The sequence below is a fragment of the Bombina bombina genome, chromosome 6, assembly GCF_027579735.1.
Source record: "Bombina bombina isolate aBomBom1 chromosome 6, aBomBom1.pri, whole genome shotgun sequence".
NCBI lineage: Eukaryota > Metazoa > Chordata > Amphibia > Anura > Bombinatoridae > Bombina > Bombina bombina.
The window spans coordinates 732,680,361-732,698,684 of NC_069504.1; the positions used below are offsets into that span (position 1 = coordinate 732,680,361).

Genomic DNA, 18,324 nt, shown 5'->3' on the forward strand with positions numbered 1-18,324 from the left:
GAAGACAAGTCTGGTAAATATACCAAAGCAAATTATTAAAAATGGAAGGGGAACAGAGAAAATGGAATGTAGGCTGCTTAAGATAAAATTTCACCTCATTAACTATATTAAAATTGCCACAATCAATATAGCATTTTAAGTGAAGACTGTGTGTAATACACAAGTATTTGGGTCTCATAAAATGAGAAGAAAGCAGTGGCATACTTGTATAAAAATAATATATATATATATACAGTATATTGAGGGTCATATTTCAGTGTTAAGGATTGAAACATCCTTATGATTTAGGACAATGAGCCAAGCATAACTATAACAAGAAAGCTGTGATGTGGTCTGAAGTGTCAGAATACATTCAGAGGACATAACTGGTTTGCCCTATACTAAAAAGGTAAACCAGATGTCATACACAGAAAAAAACTAAAATCCTTAAGATGTGCCGCCCCAAAAAGGGGTAGAATGCCAAAAGATACAACAATAATAAAACGTATATATTATATACAGTACATAAGGGCTACCGCATCAACCACCCTCTAAACTCCCTAAAATGACATGGGGCAGTTATAGATGACTGCTAATGTTCTCCTTTAGAGCTCTTAGCGATGTTTGCTATAGGCCTGTAGTGAAGTTCATTGAGGTGGGAAAAAGTTAAGGGTGGATGTTAAAAGTATTGTGTAGGACTTACGTAAAATTGCTAGATTTGCTTCTCTTAGTCAACTTGTGCTACAGCTCAGGATTCACCAATATAAATGTAATGCCTGTCCCAAAATCTCAATAATCAATACAAATTAACTATAATGTTTTTAAGTTGCCATTGCTAGAGTTATAAATACACAAATACATACATATATAAGCTTCTTAGGAATAAGTAAGAAATTTGTGTTTCTTTGCTATTATTTATACTTTTGTTTTTTCTCATCTATAATACTGACCAGACTTTTAGCTATTTCAAAGTTCATTTGTAAATAGTGCAGTTGATGTTAAATATAGGAGAAAAGCCTCCCCCCCCCGTTCAGTGGACTATTGACTTCAGCAAGCTCATAGTCTATCAATTGAATATGTAAGAACAAAGAATTTCTAACTCATATGTATGTCATGTGTATGATTATATATATATATATATATATATATATATATACACACACATATAAACATATATATACATACACACACCACATACTACTTATAACCCCAGGACTAGTAAATTGCAGCTTGCACCAACTTATCAAAACTACCATCATTTTCTATCACTGTATTCATTACTTTGTCAACCAAGATTTACAGAGATTACCTTCCAATATCAATTTTATTGGCGCTAGTGATCAGACATGCTCATGAATGCCATAATTAGTCCATTTGCAATTCTACAGATGCAAAACAGCATAAATGTCATTGACAGTTTTTATATTATAACTAACAGATTTGACCATAACTCAGAGCTACTCTAGATGTTGGTTATGCCCACTAGTGATTTTAACATTACTCCAGTTCTCCTTATTGACACATCTATGTTGAAATGTACACTTTTAGTCTTACAAGCCTTACATATTTGATAGATCCAACACCAGAAAGCACCATAGTTAAGTTTAATGTCATATCTTGCAAAGGGTCATCTGACTATCCAGATGGTACAGTGTCCCTGCTCTCCTCTTTACCGTGATCATTTACAGTCCTTATAATCCTTAAGATCCCATTGGCTGTAATTCCTCTTGTGGCAGAATACTGCATTGCCTTTTAGTCAAGTTTGTTTTATATACAACTCTGTCAATAATACTGGCGCCATGGGGTGCGGACACCTATAAAGCTTTAGCAGGCTCCGGCTGTGATGGGGAGGATTGAACAGGTGGACTGGGAGGCTTTGAGTAATTCATTTCCAATATGTGATGCTGCAGATGACGAACCCATTGCTCTTGAATAGAAAGTGGCCCCTGGAACTGGATATCACAGAACCTGCACACACACACAAAAATAAGAAAAGGATTTTAGAACAAAAAGTAATATCATTGTTTGACTGTCAAGTCATTACTTTTCCAGGAAAGACATCCTGAAAGGGTAATCAAAACTTCTAAGAATGTTAAAGGGACATTATGACAAACAAATCACATGCTCTTATGTAATTGTTGCACTAGGAAGCCTAGATAATTGCGTTTAACACTTGGAAATGGGTTAAACACAAGTAAAAGCCTCTAAAGCGCATCTGACTATTTGCGGGGTTGTGCACCTGCAGCTTCTGATTGACTCACTGTTTGTGTTCTACTCAGGGGCTGCAAATGGTTAAATGGACTGTGTACTTTTGTTATATTCTATAAACTGACATTACTCCCAAACAAAAATGTCATTTAGAGCATTTTTTTTTTTACACAAAATGAAAATGACAAATGGTCAAAATAATAAAAAAGAAAGCAGTGTTTTCAAACCCTGAATAATGCAAAGAAAACAAATTCATATTAATACAACACAATACTTGTGCTTTAACTTTGCAAGGGTTCAGAAATCAATATTTGGTGGAATAAACCTGATCAATCACAGCTTTCATGCGTCTTGGCATGTTCTCTACCAGTCTCACACATTGTTTGTTGGTGAATTTATGCCACTCCTGGTGCAAAAATTCAAGCAGCTCAGCTTTGTTTGATGACTTGTGACCATTCATCTTCCTCTTGATCACATTCCAGAGGTTTTCAATGGGGTTCAGGACTAGAGATTTGGCTGACCATGACAGGGTCTTGATCTGGTGGTCCTCCATACACACCATGATTGACCAAATATTGATTTCTGAACTATTCTGAAATTAAAACATTAGTATAGTGTTTAAAAATTAACTAGTTTTTGCTATTTTGACCAGCTGTTATTTTGAATTTGGGAGAAATGTTATTAGTTTATAGAATAAAACAAAAATGTGCATTTTACTCAAACACATACCTATAAAAATTAAAACCCAGACACTGATAATTTTGCGGTGGCTGTTTGCACCAGATTACTTTACAGTAGAAGAAATACCAGAGTGAAAAGGTGCCAGAAGAATAAAAATACACAGACGCCCCACATAAAAATTACAGGTGGGGAGCTGTGGATTCTTTCCATCTGAAGAAAAGAAAATGATCAGGTAAGCATAATTTAAGTTGTTTTTCTTCATAAATAGAAAGAGTCCACAGCTGCATTCATTACTTTTGGGAAAACAATACACAAGCTATAGAGGATAATGAATGCCAAGACGGGAGGGTACAAGAGGCGGCCCATTCTGAAGGCACCAAGCCTGAAACCACTACCCGTCGAAGCCGAGAAATATAGAAAGAAAGGAAAAAAGGCCCCATGGACACAGACCCGCAGATAGCCCGGAAGCCCAGATAGAGACCACCAAATCACACGCAACTGAGCCAACAGTCGTCCAGGAGACACCGTTGCCCAGCAGTCGGTCCCCAACCACACCCCCTTCACTAGCGAAGGGAACACCAGCACAAACCTCCCAAAGTAATAAGGCAAGGAGAACCATCGGGAAACCGAAAGGTCACCGCAAATTCCATAACAGAAAGAACTCCTAGAGTGAGCCTAGCTCACAAAGACCCAAATGGGTCCTGACAAACTAGGGGAGGCAACGCCCAGACCAAACAAAAACCACAAGGATTAGAATCAGGCATCAGAACAGAGAAAACTATTACTCTCAACATCAGACGAAAGCACCGTAAAAGACAACTGAAGACGAAGTCCTCAAAACGTCAGAACAGACTACTGAAGTAGTCAAACAGAATACATGTAGCTAATCCAAATGAGGTAAACACCTGAGTCAAAACACGCAGTCATCAAGATGACACAAAAAGAAAAAATACTCGCTGAAAAGTAAAAAGCGGCCCAACAAGATATCAGATTGCCAAAAAAACTCCAAGACAGAGAGCACATTCCAGGCAATCCAAGCCGCCAGACCGACCAAAGGTCTCAAAAAGGGAGAAGCACAGAACCTCAACGAGGCCCACTGCACCCCCGGAATAAACAACAAATCTCAGAACCTACTCCCAGTCGGGCTAGACCAAGCGTCGTCAGGTCTGAAAACAGGGGAAACTAAAGAACCCCAACACCAGCTCACAAAAGAGCGAAAAAATGGCCTAACCATTCCAACAGAGCTCAGGTGCCCACCTGAAACTCTTTAGAGACAATCGACAAGGCCGACATAGTCTCAATGCAGAACAAGCAAGACTCCAGCTAGAACAGAACAACCCAGAGAGCATGCCTCTCCTCAAATAGGTTAAATCCTCTGTTCCTCCTTCTGAATCCAGGAGAAGCCCTAAGAAAAGGACCACACTTCTGTAAGGAGAAGAACAAGTCCCCCTAGGAAAAAAGGGCCATTAATACAGAGCACCTGCCAACAAGACACAATGCCACTGGCTGAACAAGAGATCATCTCCAAAGCAGATGAACTTGAAAGAAATCCCCTTAGAAAGCAGCCGCTAGCACACAGGCAAGGTGTAATAGCTGCAGCCGGTACCCTGCACACCCTACGCCTGCAGAACCACAAGGCCATCAGTTGACATCAGCAAACTGTCCAAGGGAAACCATAGGTGTTTCATGTCGTTCCATAGGCGACAGGCAAGCCCAATAAGCATCGGCACTCAGAAAAACCTGGCCAATCGTGACCAGGTCAACTAGTCAGACCAAAGGGTCATAGCCCAATTTCCCTGGGAATGGAGAACCCCGAACCCGCCCTAAGTCTAAGACCGGTAACAACCCACAACGGGAACCCAAGGGAAAACGCGAAAGATTAGCAACCGGAAGAACCAGGGCGAAGACAGGTCCGAGCCCCCAATTGTTTAAGAACAAACAATATCCCAGAAATTTAAACAACCCGTCTGATATAAAAAACAGACCCACAGGGAGATAACAATGCAATATCCAGAATAACCCGGATAACAAGAACACCTCACAAGTCCCAACCCAAGGAAGAGACCACCCCCTGTCGAAGACAAACACTTGAGCCCATAGGCAGTCGAACCGCCAAAAGACATCCAAAGCAAAGGGATACTTCGAGGACAAAGTCACTTGAGCAAGGCTAGTCTCCACATCATATAGAACATAACTGATTGACCTGTGTCAATTTGCATTCTTCACAAGATGAAGAATCAGAAATTTGAGAATATAATATGGACTACAAGAAAAACAAATCTAAACGTCACCTGACACCCACAATGGCTGGGGCACGCACCACCTCCTATGAACCAGACACTGGCCGACCAGAATTTTTCCGTCGCCACACAGTCAGGAATATGGAAATGGAAGACCAGATCGTAAACACGCCCAGTCACAAGGTGAACCGTACAGTCCAAAAAAGCACGCCCAACCATAAGGTTGTGCCACTTCCAAAGGCCCTTATGTTCCAAGCCAGGAGAGCCTAGTTAACACTACACATAAGCAGATTGAATCAAATAAACATGATTTAAAAAAAAAAACCCTGTTCAATAATCCCCCTCAGGAGATATAAACCCTTGATTCCAAGATACTAAAGGAGCCTCACTGAGGCCCTTTATATAATATATATACTTTATAAGTCCCGCAAGATAGCACCTTACAGGAAACAAATATGTTACAGTATATTCTGATGAAGAAAAATGAAACGATCTTACCGGAATCTATGCCGTGTAACAGGAACAAAGCCCTTCAAGTGTGACAGACAGCAGCAGCGCCTCCGTCATGGACTTGAGAGAAGAAAGCAGGCAGCGAAGCAAAGTTAGACAACACCGATTGCTTGTGGAGCTATTAATATCAATCGGGATGGTTTCGCAGAAAGACTCTACCTGCATCTCCGGACTCTAACTTTAATCCAGGCCCTCACTGAGAGGCTGAAAGGACTAATTAAAACTCCCGTCCCATGTCGAAGAGTACTACCCTCCATAAGAGACAAACTTATGACACTTCTCTGCCAACCTTCTGGGACAAAAGGCAAAGAATGACTGGGGGATGATGGGAGTGGGAGGAGTATTTAAGCCTTTGGCTGGGGTGTCTTTGCCTCGGTGGCCAGGTTCTTATTTCCCAAAAGTAATGAATGCAGCCGTTTCGATTTATGAAGACAAAAAGCACACATGAACGAGCAGTGTCTTGTTGTTAAAAGCTATAAAAATGCTCTGAGTCAAAAAGCAGCCTGCAGGGGCTTAGAAACAGGCAGAAATTTAGAGATTTAGAGGTTTAAATGTTATAAAGTATATTAATATAACAATGTTGGTTATGTGAAACTGGGGAATGGGTAGTAAAGGTGTTATTTATCTTTTTAAACAATATTTTTTTTGGAGTAGACTGTCCCTTTAACACTGCACCCCAGATGCACAAAGTAAACTAGCTGTGAAGTGTCCACCAGCAACCTTTATTAATGAAAAATTAAAATCCAACAGGGTTGATATACATAAGGCAAAAATCAGTTAAAAGACCCACAGAAGGTGCGTTTTGTGCATAGCTTTGGGCTTTGTAACTGCTCATGTAGGAAATCATTAACCCTTTGAACTATTCATGTGAAAAAAACATTTAGTGCATGCAACATGCGCAATTTTCTTTAAAGGACATAAAACCCCAATTGTTTTCTTCAATTATTCAGATAAAAACCAGAGCATACAATTTAAGTTTCCAATTTACTTTCATTATCAAATTTGTGTCATTGTTATATTATTCTTTGTTGAAGAGATATCCAGATAGGTAGCGTGCACATGTTTGGAGAACACAATGACAGGCAACAGTGCTGCCATCTAGTGCACTTGCTAATGTATAACATTGCTGCAACCGTGCACACTCCTGAACTTGTCTTCTTCCTTTTAATCTAAGAAAATGTAACAGAAGGAAATTGGAAAGTTTTTTTAAAATTGTATGTTCTGATTCATGAAAGAAAAATGTTGGGTTTTATGTCCTTTAAATCTGGCATAAGTAGATTTCCGTGGCAAATCTTACAAAAAAAGAAAATTTATGCTTACCTGATAAATTTGTTTCTTTTTAGACACGATGAGTCAACGGATCATCTTCATTACTTAAGGGATATTCACCTCCTGGTCAGCAGGAGGAGGCAAAAAACACCACAGCAGAGCTGTATATATAGCTCCTCCCTTCCCTCCCACTCCAGTCATTCGACCGAAGTTAGGAAGAGAAAGGAAAAGCCAAAGTGCAGCGGTGTCTGAAGTTTACAATAATTAACAACCTGTCTAAAACAGGGCGGGCTGCGTACTCATCGTGTCTAAAAAGAAACTCATCAGGTAAACATAAATTTTCTTTTCTTTTTAAAGACACGATGAGTCCACGGATCATCTTCATTAATTATGGGATACAATACCCAAACTAGAGTACACAGATAAGGGAGGGACAAGACAGGGAACCTAAACGGAAGGCACCACTGCTTGAAGAACCTTTCTCCCAAAAGCAGCCTCAGCAAAAGCATCAAATGTATAGAATTTTGAAAAAGTGTGAAGAGAGGACTAAGTTGAAGCCTTGCAAATCTGTTCCCCAGAAGCTTCATTTTTGAATGCCCATGAGGAAGCAACAGCCCTAGTGGAATGAGCCGTAACCCTCTTAGGAGGCTGCTGTCCGGCAGTCTCATATGCAAAACGGATGATACTCCTCAGTCAAAAAGAAAGAGGTAGCCGTAGCTTTCTGAAAATTACAAAGAAGAGGACTGATGAAAGTCTTTAGTCTGATAAACTGAGCCAAAGCCAACTGAGGCCAGGCCAGAAGAGCATTGAAGATCGCTCTTAGTTCCAGGATGTTTATAGGAAGAACAGACAACGCCTGAGTCCACACTCCCTGAGCCTTTAGGGAATCCCAGACAGCTCCCCACCCTAGAAGGCTGGTGTCTGTTGTCACAATCACCCAGGACAGTCTGCGAAAGCAGGTCCCCTGGGATAGATGATCCAGAGACAAACACCATTGAAGCGAGTCCCTAGTCTCCTGTTCCAGGGTTATTCGAGGAGACAAGTCTGCATAATCTCCATTCCACTTCCTGAGCTTGTTTAACTGCAGAGGCCTGAGGTGGAACGGAGCAAACGGGATGATGTCCATTGCTGCTACCATCAGTCCGATTCGGACCGAAGTTAGGAAGAGAAAGGAAAAGCCAAGGTGCAGAGGTGACTGAAGTTTAAAAAAAATAAAGACCTGTCTTAGAAAACGACAGGGTGGGCCGTGCACTCTTCATATTGTAAAAGAAATAAATTTATGTGAAATTAAGTACTAGCACCTCGCCACAGCTCGGCTGTGGCACCTACCTGCCCCCACGAGTCCTGATAGACCTCAGAGAACGGCGCTCCCAAGACCACTTGAGCGATTACTAACACAAGCTGTCTTAGGTCACACTGGAGCTCTGAGAACCTCTCTCTCTCAATAGTCAGGGTACGGATAGCAAGTGCGCGTCTCAGCGCGTGAAACTCTAAGCCCCGCCCATCGTGGGCGGAATTAAGTCCCCGGCCTTGAATAACATTCATAAGAACCGCAAGAGAATAAAAATGTCGGAATCACCGATCTGGCCGAAGCCATGCAATATAAGTTAAAAATTGCCAAATGTGCCCCCACAAAAAAAACACTCTTGTTCCCATTAAATCAAAAGTTAATGCAGAACACTTAGCTGCCACACTCTCCCTGCGTCAAGCCCCTGAACACATCCAACTGATTAAACATTTATTAGGATCCTGATAGCACCTGCTAAACTTCACCTAATAAAGAGGGGATACCCATGCACACACTCTTACCCTGTGCAAATAGATCACCCCTTCCCGGTATAGGGAATCAGTACCAGTCCTTTCTGAGATACTACAGTCTCCCCAGAAGTAAATGACTGTACGTACCTTAATACTGAACGCAGTATGAGGCTGTCCCACACAATGAAGATGTTCTTTTCCTCACCTCCAGCAGCTCTGTGTGGACAAACAGGGTCTTAGATAAAATCTGCTAAGACCATCAGCAGGGAAGCAAACAATATGGGAGTCACTTGAATTAGAATGACTCTCTCCCCAGTCCATTGCTTAAAGCCTACAGCTCCAGCCATGAGAAAAATAGCACACACTGGTACCATTTAAAAATAATAAACACTTGATTGAAGAATCTAAACTAACACCTCACTTTACCACTTCCTATAACTAACACAGGCAAAGAGAATGACTGGGGTGGGAGGAGCTATATATACATCTCTGCTGTGGTGCTCTTTGCCTCCTCCTGCTGACCAGGAGGCGATATCCCATATATAAGGATGAAATCTGTGGACTTGTCATATCTTGTAAAAGAAATCCTCAGATATAGAATCGATAGGGGTTCCCAAGATGGTCACCCATGTCTTCGGGATTAAGGAACTCTTTTCCATATTTACCTTCCACCCGTGAGTTCTCAGGAAGGATAGCACAACGTCGGTATGAGATCTTGCTTGTTGACAAGATGTTGCCTGAATTAGAATATCGTTCAGATAAGGTGCCAATGCAATGCCCCTCGGTCTTAGAACCGCCAGAAGAGACCCCAGAACTTTTGTGAAAATTCTGGGTGCCATGGCCAGACCGAAAGGAAGGGCCACGAATTGAAACGGTTTGTCCAGAAAAGCAAACCTCAGGAACCTGTGATCTCTGTGGATAGGAACATGTAGATATGAATACTTTAAATCCACTGTCATAAATTGACCTTCCTGGATCAATGCAAGAATGGTACGAATAGTTTCCATCTTGAATGACGGAACTCTGAGAAACTTATTTAGACTCTAAGTCTAAGATAGGTCTGAATGTTCCCTCCTTTTTGGGAACCACTAATAGATTTGAATAAAAACCCTGCCTCTGTTCCAGTACTGTAACGGGAACAATCACTCCCAGGGAGGAGAGGTCTTTTACACAATCTAAGAACGCCTCTTTTTTTTTTATCTGGTTTGCAGATAATCTTGAAAGAAGAAATCTTCCTCTGGGAGGAAAATTTTTGAACTCCAGTTTGTATCCCTGAGACACTATTTCTACTGCCCAGGGATCCTGAACGTCCCGAACCCAAGCCTGAACGAAGAAGGAATGTCTGCCCCCTACCAGACCCGGCCCCGAATTGGGGGCATGTCCTTCATGCTGTTTTGGATTCAACAGCAGGCTTCTTGGATTGTTTACCCTTGTTTCAAGACTGGTTGGGTCTCCATGTAGGCTTAGATTGTTCTGGTTTAGAGGAAGAGAAAGAATTTCCCTTGAAATTTCGAAAGGAACGAAAATTACTCTGTCGTCCTGTTTGTTTCTCTTATCCTGAGGAAGGAGATGACCCTTACCTCCCGTGATATCAGAGATAATTTTTGTCAGGCCAGGTCCAAGCAAGGTCTTTCCCTTGTAAGGAATCGCAAGAAGCTTAGACGACACGTCTGCATACCAAGATTTTAACCATAAGGCTCTGCGAGCTAGGATAGAGAACCCCGAACTTTTCGCTGCCAATTTAGTAATTTGCAGAGAAGCATCCGTAATAAAAGCATAAGCTAACTTCAGAGCTTTAATCCTATCTTGGTTCTCATCTAAGGAAGTCTCAGTCTTGAGAGACTCAGACAGCGCATCAAACCAATAAGCTGCTGCACTAGTGACAGTAGCAATGCACGCAGCTGGCTGCAATAGCAGACCCTGGTGAACATAAATCTTTTTAAGTAGACCCTCCAACTTCTTGTCCATGGGATCCTTAAATGCACAACTATCCTCAATGGGAATAGTAGTTTGCTTGGCTAAGGTGGAAATAGCCCCTTCCACCTTAGGAACCGTTTGCCAAGCATCCCTGACAGTGTCAACAATAGGAAACATCTTTTTGAAAATAGGAGAGGGGGAGAAGGGAATACCTGGTCTCTCCCATTCCTTAGAAACAATCTCCGAAGCTCGCTTAGGCACTGGAAAAATGTCAGAGTAAGAAGGCACTTCAAAATATCTGTCCAATTTACTCAACTTCACAGGAGTGACCACTACTGTGGAATCACAGTCGTCTAAAGTAACCAAAACCTCCCTGAGTAACAGGCGGAGGTGTTCTAGTTTAAACCTGAAAGAGACAACCTCTGAATCAGTCAAAGGCAATGAATTTTATGAGTCTGAAATGTTGCCTTCCGATAGAACCTCTATACCCTCCATCTCAGATCCCTGGGAGGGTACAATCCGAGATTGCCACCATTGCATCAGAAACCTCACTGACTGCATGTTTGTCTTTCCTATTACGTTTGCCTTGTAGCATTGGAAAAGCAGACTACGCATCAGAAATTGTGGAAGACAAAAGCGCAGCTATGTCTTTTAAAGGTAACTCCAGCAGGGGCTAGAGCAGAAGTACAGGGCACTGCTTGTGCGGGCGTTAAAGTTTGGGACTCTTGGGGAGAAAGCTGCGGCATACTCTGAATCTCATCAGACTCCTGAGAAACATCCGCTTTTGAAAAATGTTGTTCATGAAAAATAATTTCTCTATAACTTAAAGCCCTCTCAATACATGAGGGACAAAAAGGAATTGGGTGTTCCACATTGGCATCCAAACACATGGAGCAAGTAACATTTTCCACGGCTTCTATGTCCATACTGAAACAATAAAATGACAATGTAATAAAACTTTAACAAAAAAAAAAAAAAATTACAAAAAACAGAATTTATGCTTACCTGATAAATTACTTTCTCTAACGGTGTGTCCGGTCCACGGCGTCATCCATAACTTGTGGGAATATTCTCCTCCCCAACAGGAAATGGCAAAGAGCACAGCAAAAGCTGTCCATATAGTCCCCCCCCAGGCTCCGCCCCCCCAGTCATTCGACCGACGGACAGGAGAAAAGATGAGAAACCATAGGGTGCCGTGGTGACTGTAGTTAAAGAAAGAAATTTATCAAACCTGATTAAAAAAAAACAGGACGGGCCGTGGACCGGACACACCGTTGGAGAAAGTAAATTATCAGGTAAGCATGAATTCTGTTTTCTCCAACATTGGTGTGTCCGGTCCACGGCGTCATCCATAACTTGTGGGGAACCAATACCAAAGCTTTAGGACACGGATGAAGGGAGGGAGCCAATCAGGTTACCTAAACAGAAGGCACCACGGCTTGCAAAACCTTTCTCCCAAAAATAGCCTCCGAAGAAGCAAAAGTATCAAATTTGTAGAATTTGGCAAAAGTGTGCAGAGAAGACCAAGTCGCTACCTTACATATCTGATCAACATAAGCCTCGTTCTTGAAGGCCCATGAGGAAGCCACAGCCCTAGTAGAGTGAGCTGTGATTCGTTCAGGAGGCTGCCGGCCGGATGATGCTTTTCAGCCAAAAGGAAAGAGAGGTAGCAGTAGCTTTTTGACCTCTCCTCTTGCCAGAATAAACGACAAACAGTGAAGACGTTTGTCTGAAATCCTTTGTTGCTTCCAAATAGAACTTTAAAGCACGGACTACATCTAAATTGTGTAACAAACGTTCCTTCTTTGAAACTGGATTCGGGCACAAAGAAGGCACAACTATTTCCTGGTTAATATTTTTGTTGGAAACAACCTTTGGAAGGAAACCAGGTTTAGTACGCAAAACAACCTTATCTGAATGGAACACCAGATAGGGTGGATTACACTGCAGAGCAGATAATTCAGAAACTCTTCTAGCAGAAGAAATAGCAACCAAAAACAGAACTTTCCAAGATAACAACTTGATATCTATGGAATGCAAGGGTTCAAACGGAACCCCTTGAAGAACTGAAAGAACCAAATTTAGACTCCAAGGAGGAGTCAAAGGTCTGTAAACAGGCTTGATTCTGACTAAAGCCTGTACAAAAGCTTGAACATCTGGCACAGCTGCCAGTCATTTGTGTAACAAGACAGATAGAGCAGAAATCTGTCCTTTTAGAGAACTCGCTGACAATCCCTTATCCAAACCTTCTTGTAGAAAGGAAAGGATCCTGGGAATTTTAATCTTACTCCATGAGAATCCCTTGGATTCACACCAACAGATATATCTTTTCCATATTTTATGGTAAATCTTTCTAGTTACAGGTTTTCTGGCTTGTACCAGAGTATCTATCACGGAATCCGAAAACCCACGCTTAGATAAAATCAAGCGTTCAATTTCCAAGCAGTCAGCTGGAGAGAAACTAGGTTTGGATGTTCGAATGGACCTTGTACTAGAAGATCCTGTCTCAAAGGTAGCTTCCATGGTGGAGCCGATGACATATTCACCAGGTCTGCATACCAAGTCCTGCGTGGCCACACAGGAGCTATCAAAATCACTGAGGCCTTCTCCTGTTTGATCCTGGCTACCAACCTGGGAATGAGAGGGAACGGTGGAAACGCATAAGCTAGGTTGAAGGCCCAAGGCGCCACTAATGCATCCACTAGAGTCGCCTTGGGATCCCTGGATCTGGACCCGTAGCAAGGAACCTTGAAGTTCTGACGAGACCGCCATCAGATTCCATGTCTGGAATGCCCAATAATTGGGTCAACTGGGCAAACACCTCCGGGTGAAGTTTCCCACTCCCCCGGATGGAAAGTCTGACGACTCAGATAATCCGCCTCCCAGTTGTCTACTCCTGGGATGTGGATCGCAGATAGGTGGCAGGAGTGATCCTCCGCCCATTTGATGATTTTGGACACCTCTCTCATCGCCAGAGAACTCCTTGTTCCCCCCTGATGGTTGATGTAAGCAACAGTCGTCATGTTGTCCGATTGGAATCTGACCCACTCTGTGTCTGCGGAAGCTCAATTCCCTGGGACGGTGATCCTGGGTCAGCCACCAACGGAGTGAGTCTCTGTCTTCTGATCTACTTGAATCACTGGGGACAAGTCTGTATAGTCCCCATTCCACTGTTTGAGCATGCACAGTTGTAATGGTCTTAGATGAATTCGAGCAAAAGGAACTATGTCCATTGCTGCAAACCATCAACCCTACTACTTCCATGCACTGAGCTATGGAAGGCCGTAGAATAGAGTGAAGAACTTGACAAGCGTTTAGAAGCTTTGACTTTCTGACATCTGTCAGGAAAATCTTCATTTCTAAAGAATCTATTATTGTCCCCAAGAAGGGGACTCTTGTCGACGGAGACAGGGAACTCTTTCTATGTTCACCTTCCACCCGTGAGATCTGAGAAAGGCTAGAACAATGTCTGTGTGAGCCTTTGCTTTGGAAAGAGACGACGCTTGAATAGGATGTCGTCCAAGTAAGGGTGCCACTGCAATGCCCCTTGGTCTTAGAACCGCTAAAAGGGACCCAAGCACCTTTTGTGAAAATCCTTGGAGCAGTGGCTAGCCCGAATGGGAGAGCCACGAACTGGTAATGTTTGTCCAGAAAGGCGAACCTTAGGAACTGATGATGATCTTTGTGGATAGGAATATGTAGATATGCATCCTTTAAATCTACGGTAGTCATAAATTGACCCTCCTGGATTGTAGGTTACATCCAGAATTGGTCTTAAAGTTCCCTCTTTTTTGGGAACTACAAACAGATTTGAGTAAAACCCCAGACCTTGTTCCACAGTTGGAACTGGGTGTATCACTCCCATTTTTTAACAGGTTTTTCTACACAATGTAAGAATGCCTGTCTCTTTATTTGGTTTGAAGATAAGCGAGACATGTGGAACCCTTCCCCTTGGGGGTAGTTCCTTGAATTCTAGAAGATAACCCTGAGAGACTATTTCTAGTGCCCAGGGATCCTGAACATCTCTTGCCCAAGCCCTGAGCAAAGAGAGAGAGTCTGCCCCCTACTAGATCCGGTCCCGGATCGGGGGCTACCCCTTCATGCTGTCTTGGTAGCAGCAGCAGGTTTCTTGGCCTGCTTACCTTTGTTCCAGCCTTGCATCGGTTTCCAAGCTGGTTTAGTCTGGGAAGCGTTACCCTCTTGTCTAGAGGTTGCAGAGTTGGAGGCCGGTCCGTTCCTGAAATTGCGAAAGGAACGAAAATTGGACTTATTCTTAGCCTTGAAAGGTCTATCTTGTGGGAGGGCATGGCCCTTACCCCCAGTGATGTCTGAAATAATCTCTTTCAATTCTGGCCCAAAGAGGGTCTTACCTTTGAAAGGGATATTAAGCAATTTTGTCTTGGAAGATACATCCGCCGACCAAGACTTTAGCCAGAGCGCTCTGCGCGCCACAATTGCAAACCCTGAATTTATCGCCGCTAATCTCGCCAACTGCAAAGCGGCATCTAAAATAAAGGATTAGCTAACTTAAGTGCGTGAATTCTGTCCATAACCTCCTCATACGGAGTCTCTCTACTGAGCGATTTTCTAGTTCTTCGAACCAGAACCACGCTGCTGTAGTGACAGGAATAATGCACTAAATAGGTTGAAGGAGGTAACCTTGCTGTACAAAAATCTTTTTAAGCAAACCCTCCAATTTTTTATCCATAGGATCTTTGAAAGCACAATTGTCCTCAATAGGAATGGTCGTGCGTTTGGCTAGTGTAGAAACCGCCCCCCTCGACCTTAGGGACTGTTTGCCATAAGTCCTTTCTGGGGTCGACCATAGGAAATAATTTCTTAAATATAGGAGGAGGGACAAAAGGTATGCCAGGTTTCTCCCACTCCTTATTCACTATGTCCTCCACCCGCTTGGGTATTGGAAAAGCATCGGGGTGCACCGGGACCTCTAGGAACTTGTCCATCTTGCACAATTTTTCTGGGATGACCAGGTTGTCACAATCATCCAGAGTAGATAGCACCTCCGTAAGCAGTGCGCGGAGATGCTCTAATTTAAATTTAAATGTCACAACATCAGGTTCTGCCTGCTGATAAATTCTTCCTGAATCAGAAATTTCCCCATCTGACAAAACCTCCCTCATAGCCCCTTCAGATTGGTGTGAGGGTATGACAGAGCAATTATCATCAGCGCCCTCCTGCTCTACAGTGTTTAAAACAGAGCAATCGCGCTCTCTCTGGAATGCAGGCACTTTGGATAAAATATTTGCTATGGAGTTATCCATCACTGCCATCAATTGTTGCATAGTAACAAGCATTGGCGCGCTAGAAGTACTAGGGGTCTCTTGCGTGGGCAAAACTGGTGTAGACACAGAGGGAGATGATGTAGAACTCTGTCTACTCCCTTCATCTGATGAATCATCTTGGGCAACTTTACTATCTGTGGCAGTACTGTCCTTACTTTGTTTGGACGCTATGGCACAATTATCACACATATTTGAAGGGGGAGACACATTGGCTTCCATACATACAGAACATAGTCTATCTGAAGGCACAGACATGTTAAACAGGCTTAAACTTGTCCAATAAAGTACAAAAAACCGTTTTAAAACAAAACCGTTACTGTCTCTTTAAATTTTAAACAGGGCACACTTTATTACTGAATATGTGAAAAACTATGAAGGAATTATTCAATCTTAACCAAATTTTCACCACAGTGTCTTAAAGCATTCAAAGCATTGCAACCCAAATTTCAGGCTGTTAACCCTTAAAATGTGGAAACCGGAGCCGTTTAGTTTTAACCCCCTTACAGTCCCAGCCCCAGCCTTTGCTGCGACTTCACCAAATCCAGGGGAGTATACGATACCAAAAGAAGCCTTCTAGGAACCTTTTCAACTAATTCCAGACCCACACACATGCAGCTGCATGTACTGCTCTCAAAAGTAACTGCGCAGTAATGGCGCGAAAATGAGGCTCTGCCTACTACAGAGAAAGGCCCTTCCTGACTGGAAAGGTGTCTAAACCAGTGCCCTGACGTAAAAAAAACGTTCCCCAAAGTTATAAAGTGTGAATATCAACATCAAACTGTATAAAATGCCTAAATAAAGCAATCGATCTAGCCCATAAAAGTGTCTACCAGTTTTATAGCCCATATTAAGCCCTTTATTCTGTTTGAAACTAAGAAAATTGCTTACCGATCCCCATGAGGGGAAAAATGACAGCCTTCCAGCATTACACAGTCTTGTTAGAAATATGACTAGTCATACCTTAAGCAGAAAAGTCTGCCAACTGCTCCCCCCAACTGAAGTTATCTCATCTCAACAGTCCTGTGTGGGAACAGCAATCGATTTTAGTTACTGTTGCTAAAATCATACTCCTCTCACAAACAGAACTCTTCATATTTTTCTGTTTCAGAGTAAATAGTACATACCAGCACTATTTTAAAATAACAAACTCTTGATAGTAGAATAAAAACTACAACTAAACACCACATACTCTTCACCATCTCCGTGGAGATGCTACTTGTTCAGAGCGGCAAAGAGAATGACTGGGGGGGGCGGAGCCTGGGAGGGACTATATGGACAGCTTTTGCTGTGCTCTTTGCCATTTCCTGTTGGGGAGGAGAATATTCCCACAAGTTATGGATGACGCCGTGAACCGGAGAAAAAACGTTACTGTTCCTTTAAAATTTAAAAGGAAACTTTCACTTGCAGGAAGAAAAATGTCTCCCAAAACAAAAATTCTAAGTTAATAAAAAATACAATATTTAAAAAAGAATAAAAAAAAAATTCTGTAAACCTTTACGGTGTCTTTAAATTTAAAGGCGTCAACTATTTTACTGTATTAAGAAAAAGAACGTATTCTCAATTAATAAGCAAAATCCAGACCCCCCTACACCTCAGCAGCTCTGCTGAGGCGCCTACCTGCCAACCGGGCTCACTACTATGTCTTTAGCAATCCAGATATTAAGGTCTCTATAGAGCTAAAAACCGCTTTCCTCAAATATACAACAACCATGCGGTTCAAGTGCGATGTTGCTCAGACGTCCATAATACACCAGACAAGGCTGAATACTGCGCAGTTTAGAGGAAGCACGCGAAACGATAGCCCCGCCCATCGTGGGCGTTACTAAACATAACCCGATCGGCTTCACAGAAAAATAAACCATTCCGTAATGTCAAACAAGCTTAGCTCCCAGCCCAGTGCTCCTGTACTTGTGCTGTCCAAAAAACATAATTTATGTAAGAACTTACCTGATAAATTAATTTCTTTCATATTAGCAAGAGTCCATGAGCCTAGTGACGTATGGGATATACATTCCTACCAGGAGGGGCAAAGTTTCCCAAACCTCAAAATGCCTATAAATACACCCCTCACCACACCCACAAATCAGTTTAACGAATAGCCAAGAAGTGGGGTGATAAAAAAAGTGCGAAAGCATATAAAATAAGGAATTGGAATAGTTGTGCTTTATACAAAAAAATCATAACCACCACAAAAAAGGGTGGGCCTCATGGACTCTTGCTAATATGAAAGAAATGAATTTATCAGGTAAGTTCTTACATAAATTATGTTTTCTTTCATGTAATAGCAAGAGTCCATGAGCTAGTGACGTATGGGATAATGACTACCCAAGATGTGGATCTTTCCACGCAAGAGTCACTAGAGAGGGAGGGATAAAATAAAGACAGCCAATTCCTGCTGAAAATAATCCACACCCAAAATAAAGTTTAATGAAAAACATAAGCAGAAGATTCAAACTGAA

General features: G+C 42.2%; 1 protein-coding gene across 6 annotated transcripts in view; it reads right to left on the reverse strand.

Moving 5' to 3' along the window:
* Positions 1 to 1,284: 1,284 nt before the first annotated feature.
* Positions 1,285 to 18,324, reverse strand: part of WIZ (WIZ zinc finger) — a 235,125-nt gene continuing 218,085 nt past the window's right edge. For all 6 annotated transcript variants that reach the window (XM_053717946.1, XM_053717948.1, XM_053717949.1 and 3 more), the window contains one exon: positions 1,285 to 1,947. In XM_053717946.1, the coding sequence (XP_053573921.1) occupies positions 1,794 to 1,947 (154 nt within the window). In that variant the 3' untranslated portion in view covers positions 1,285 to 1,793. The remainder of the gene's footprint in view (positions 1,948 to 18,324) is intronic.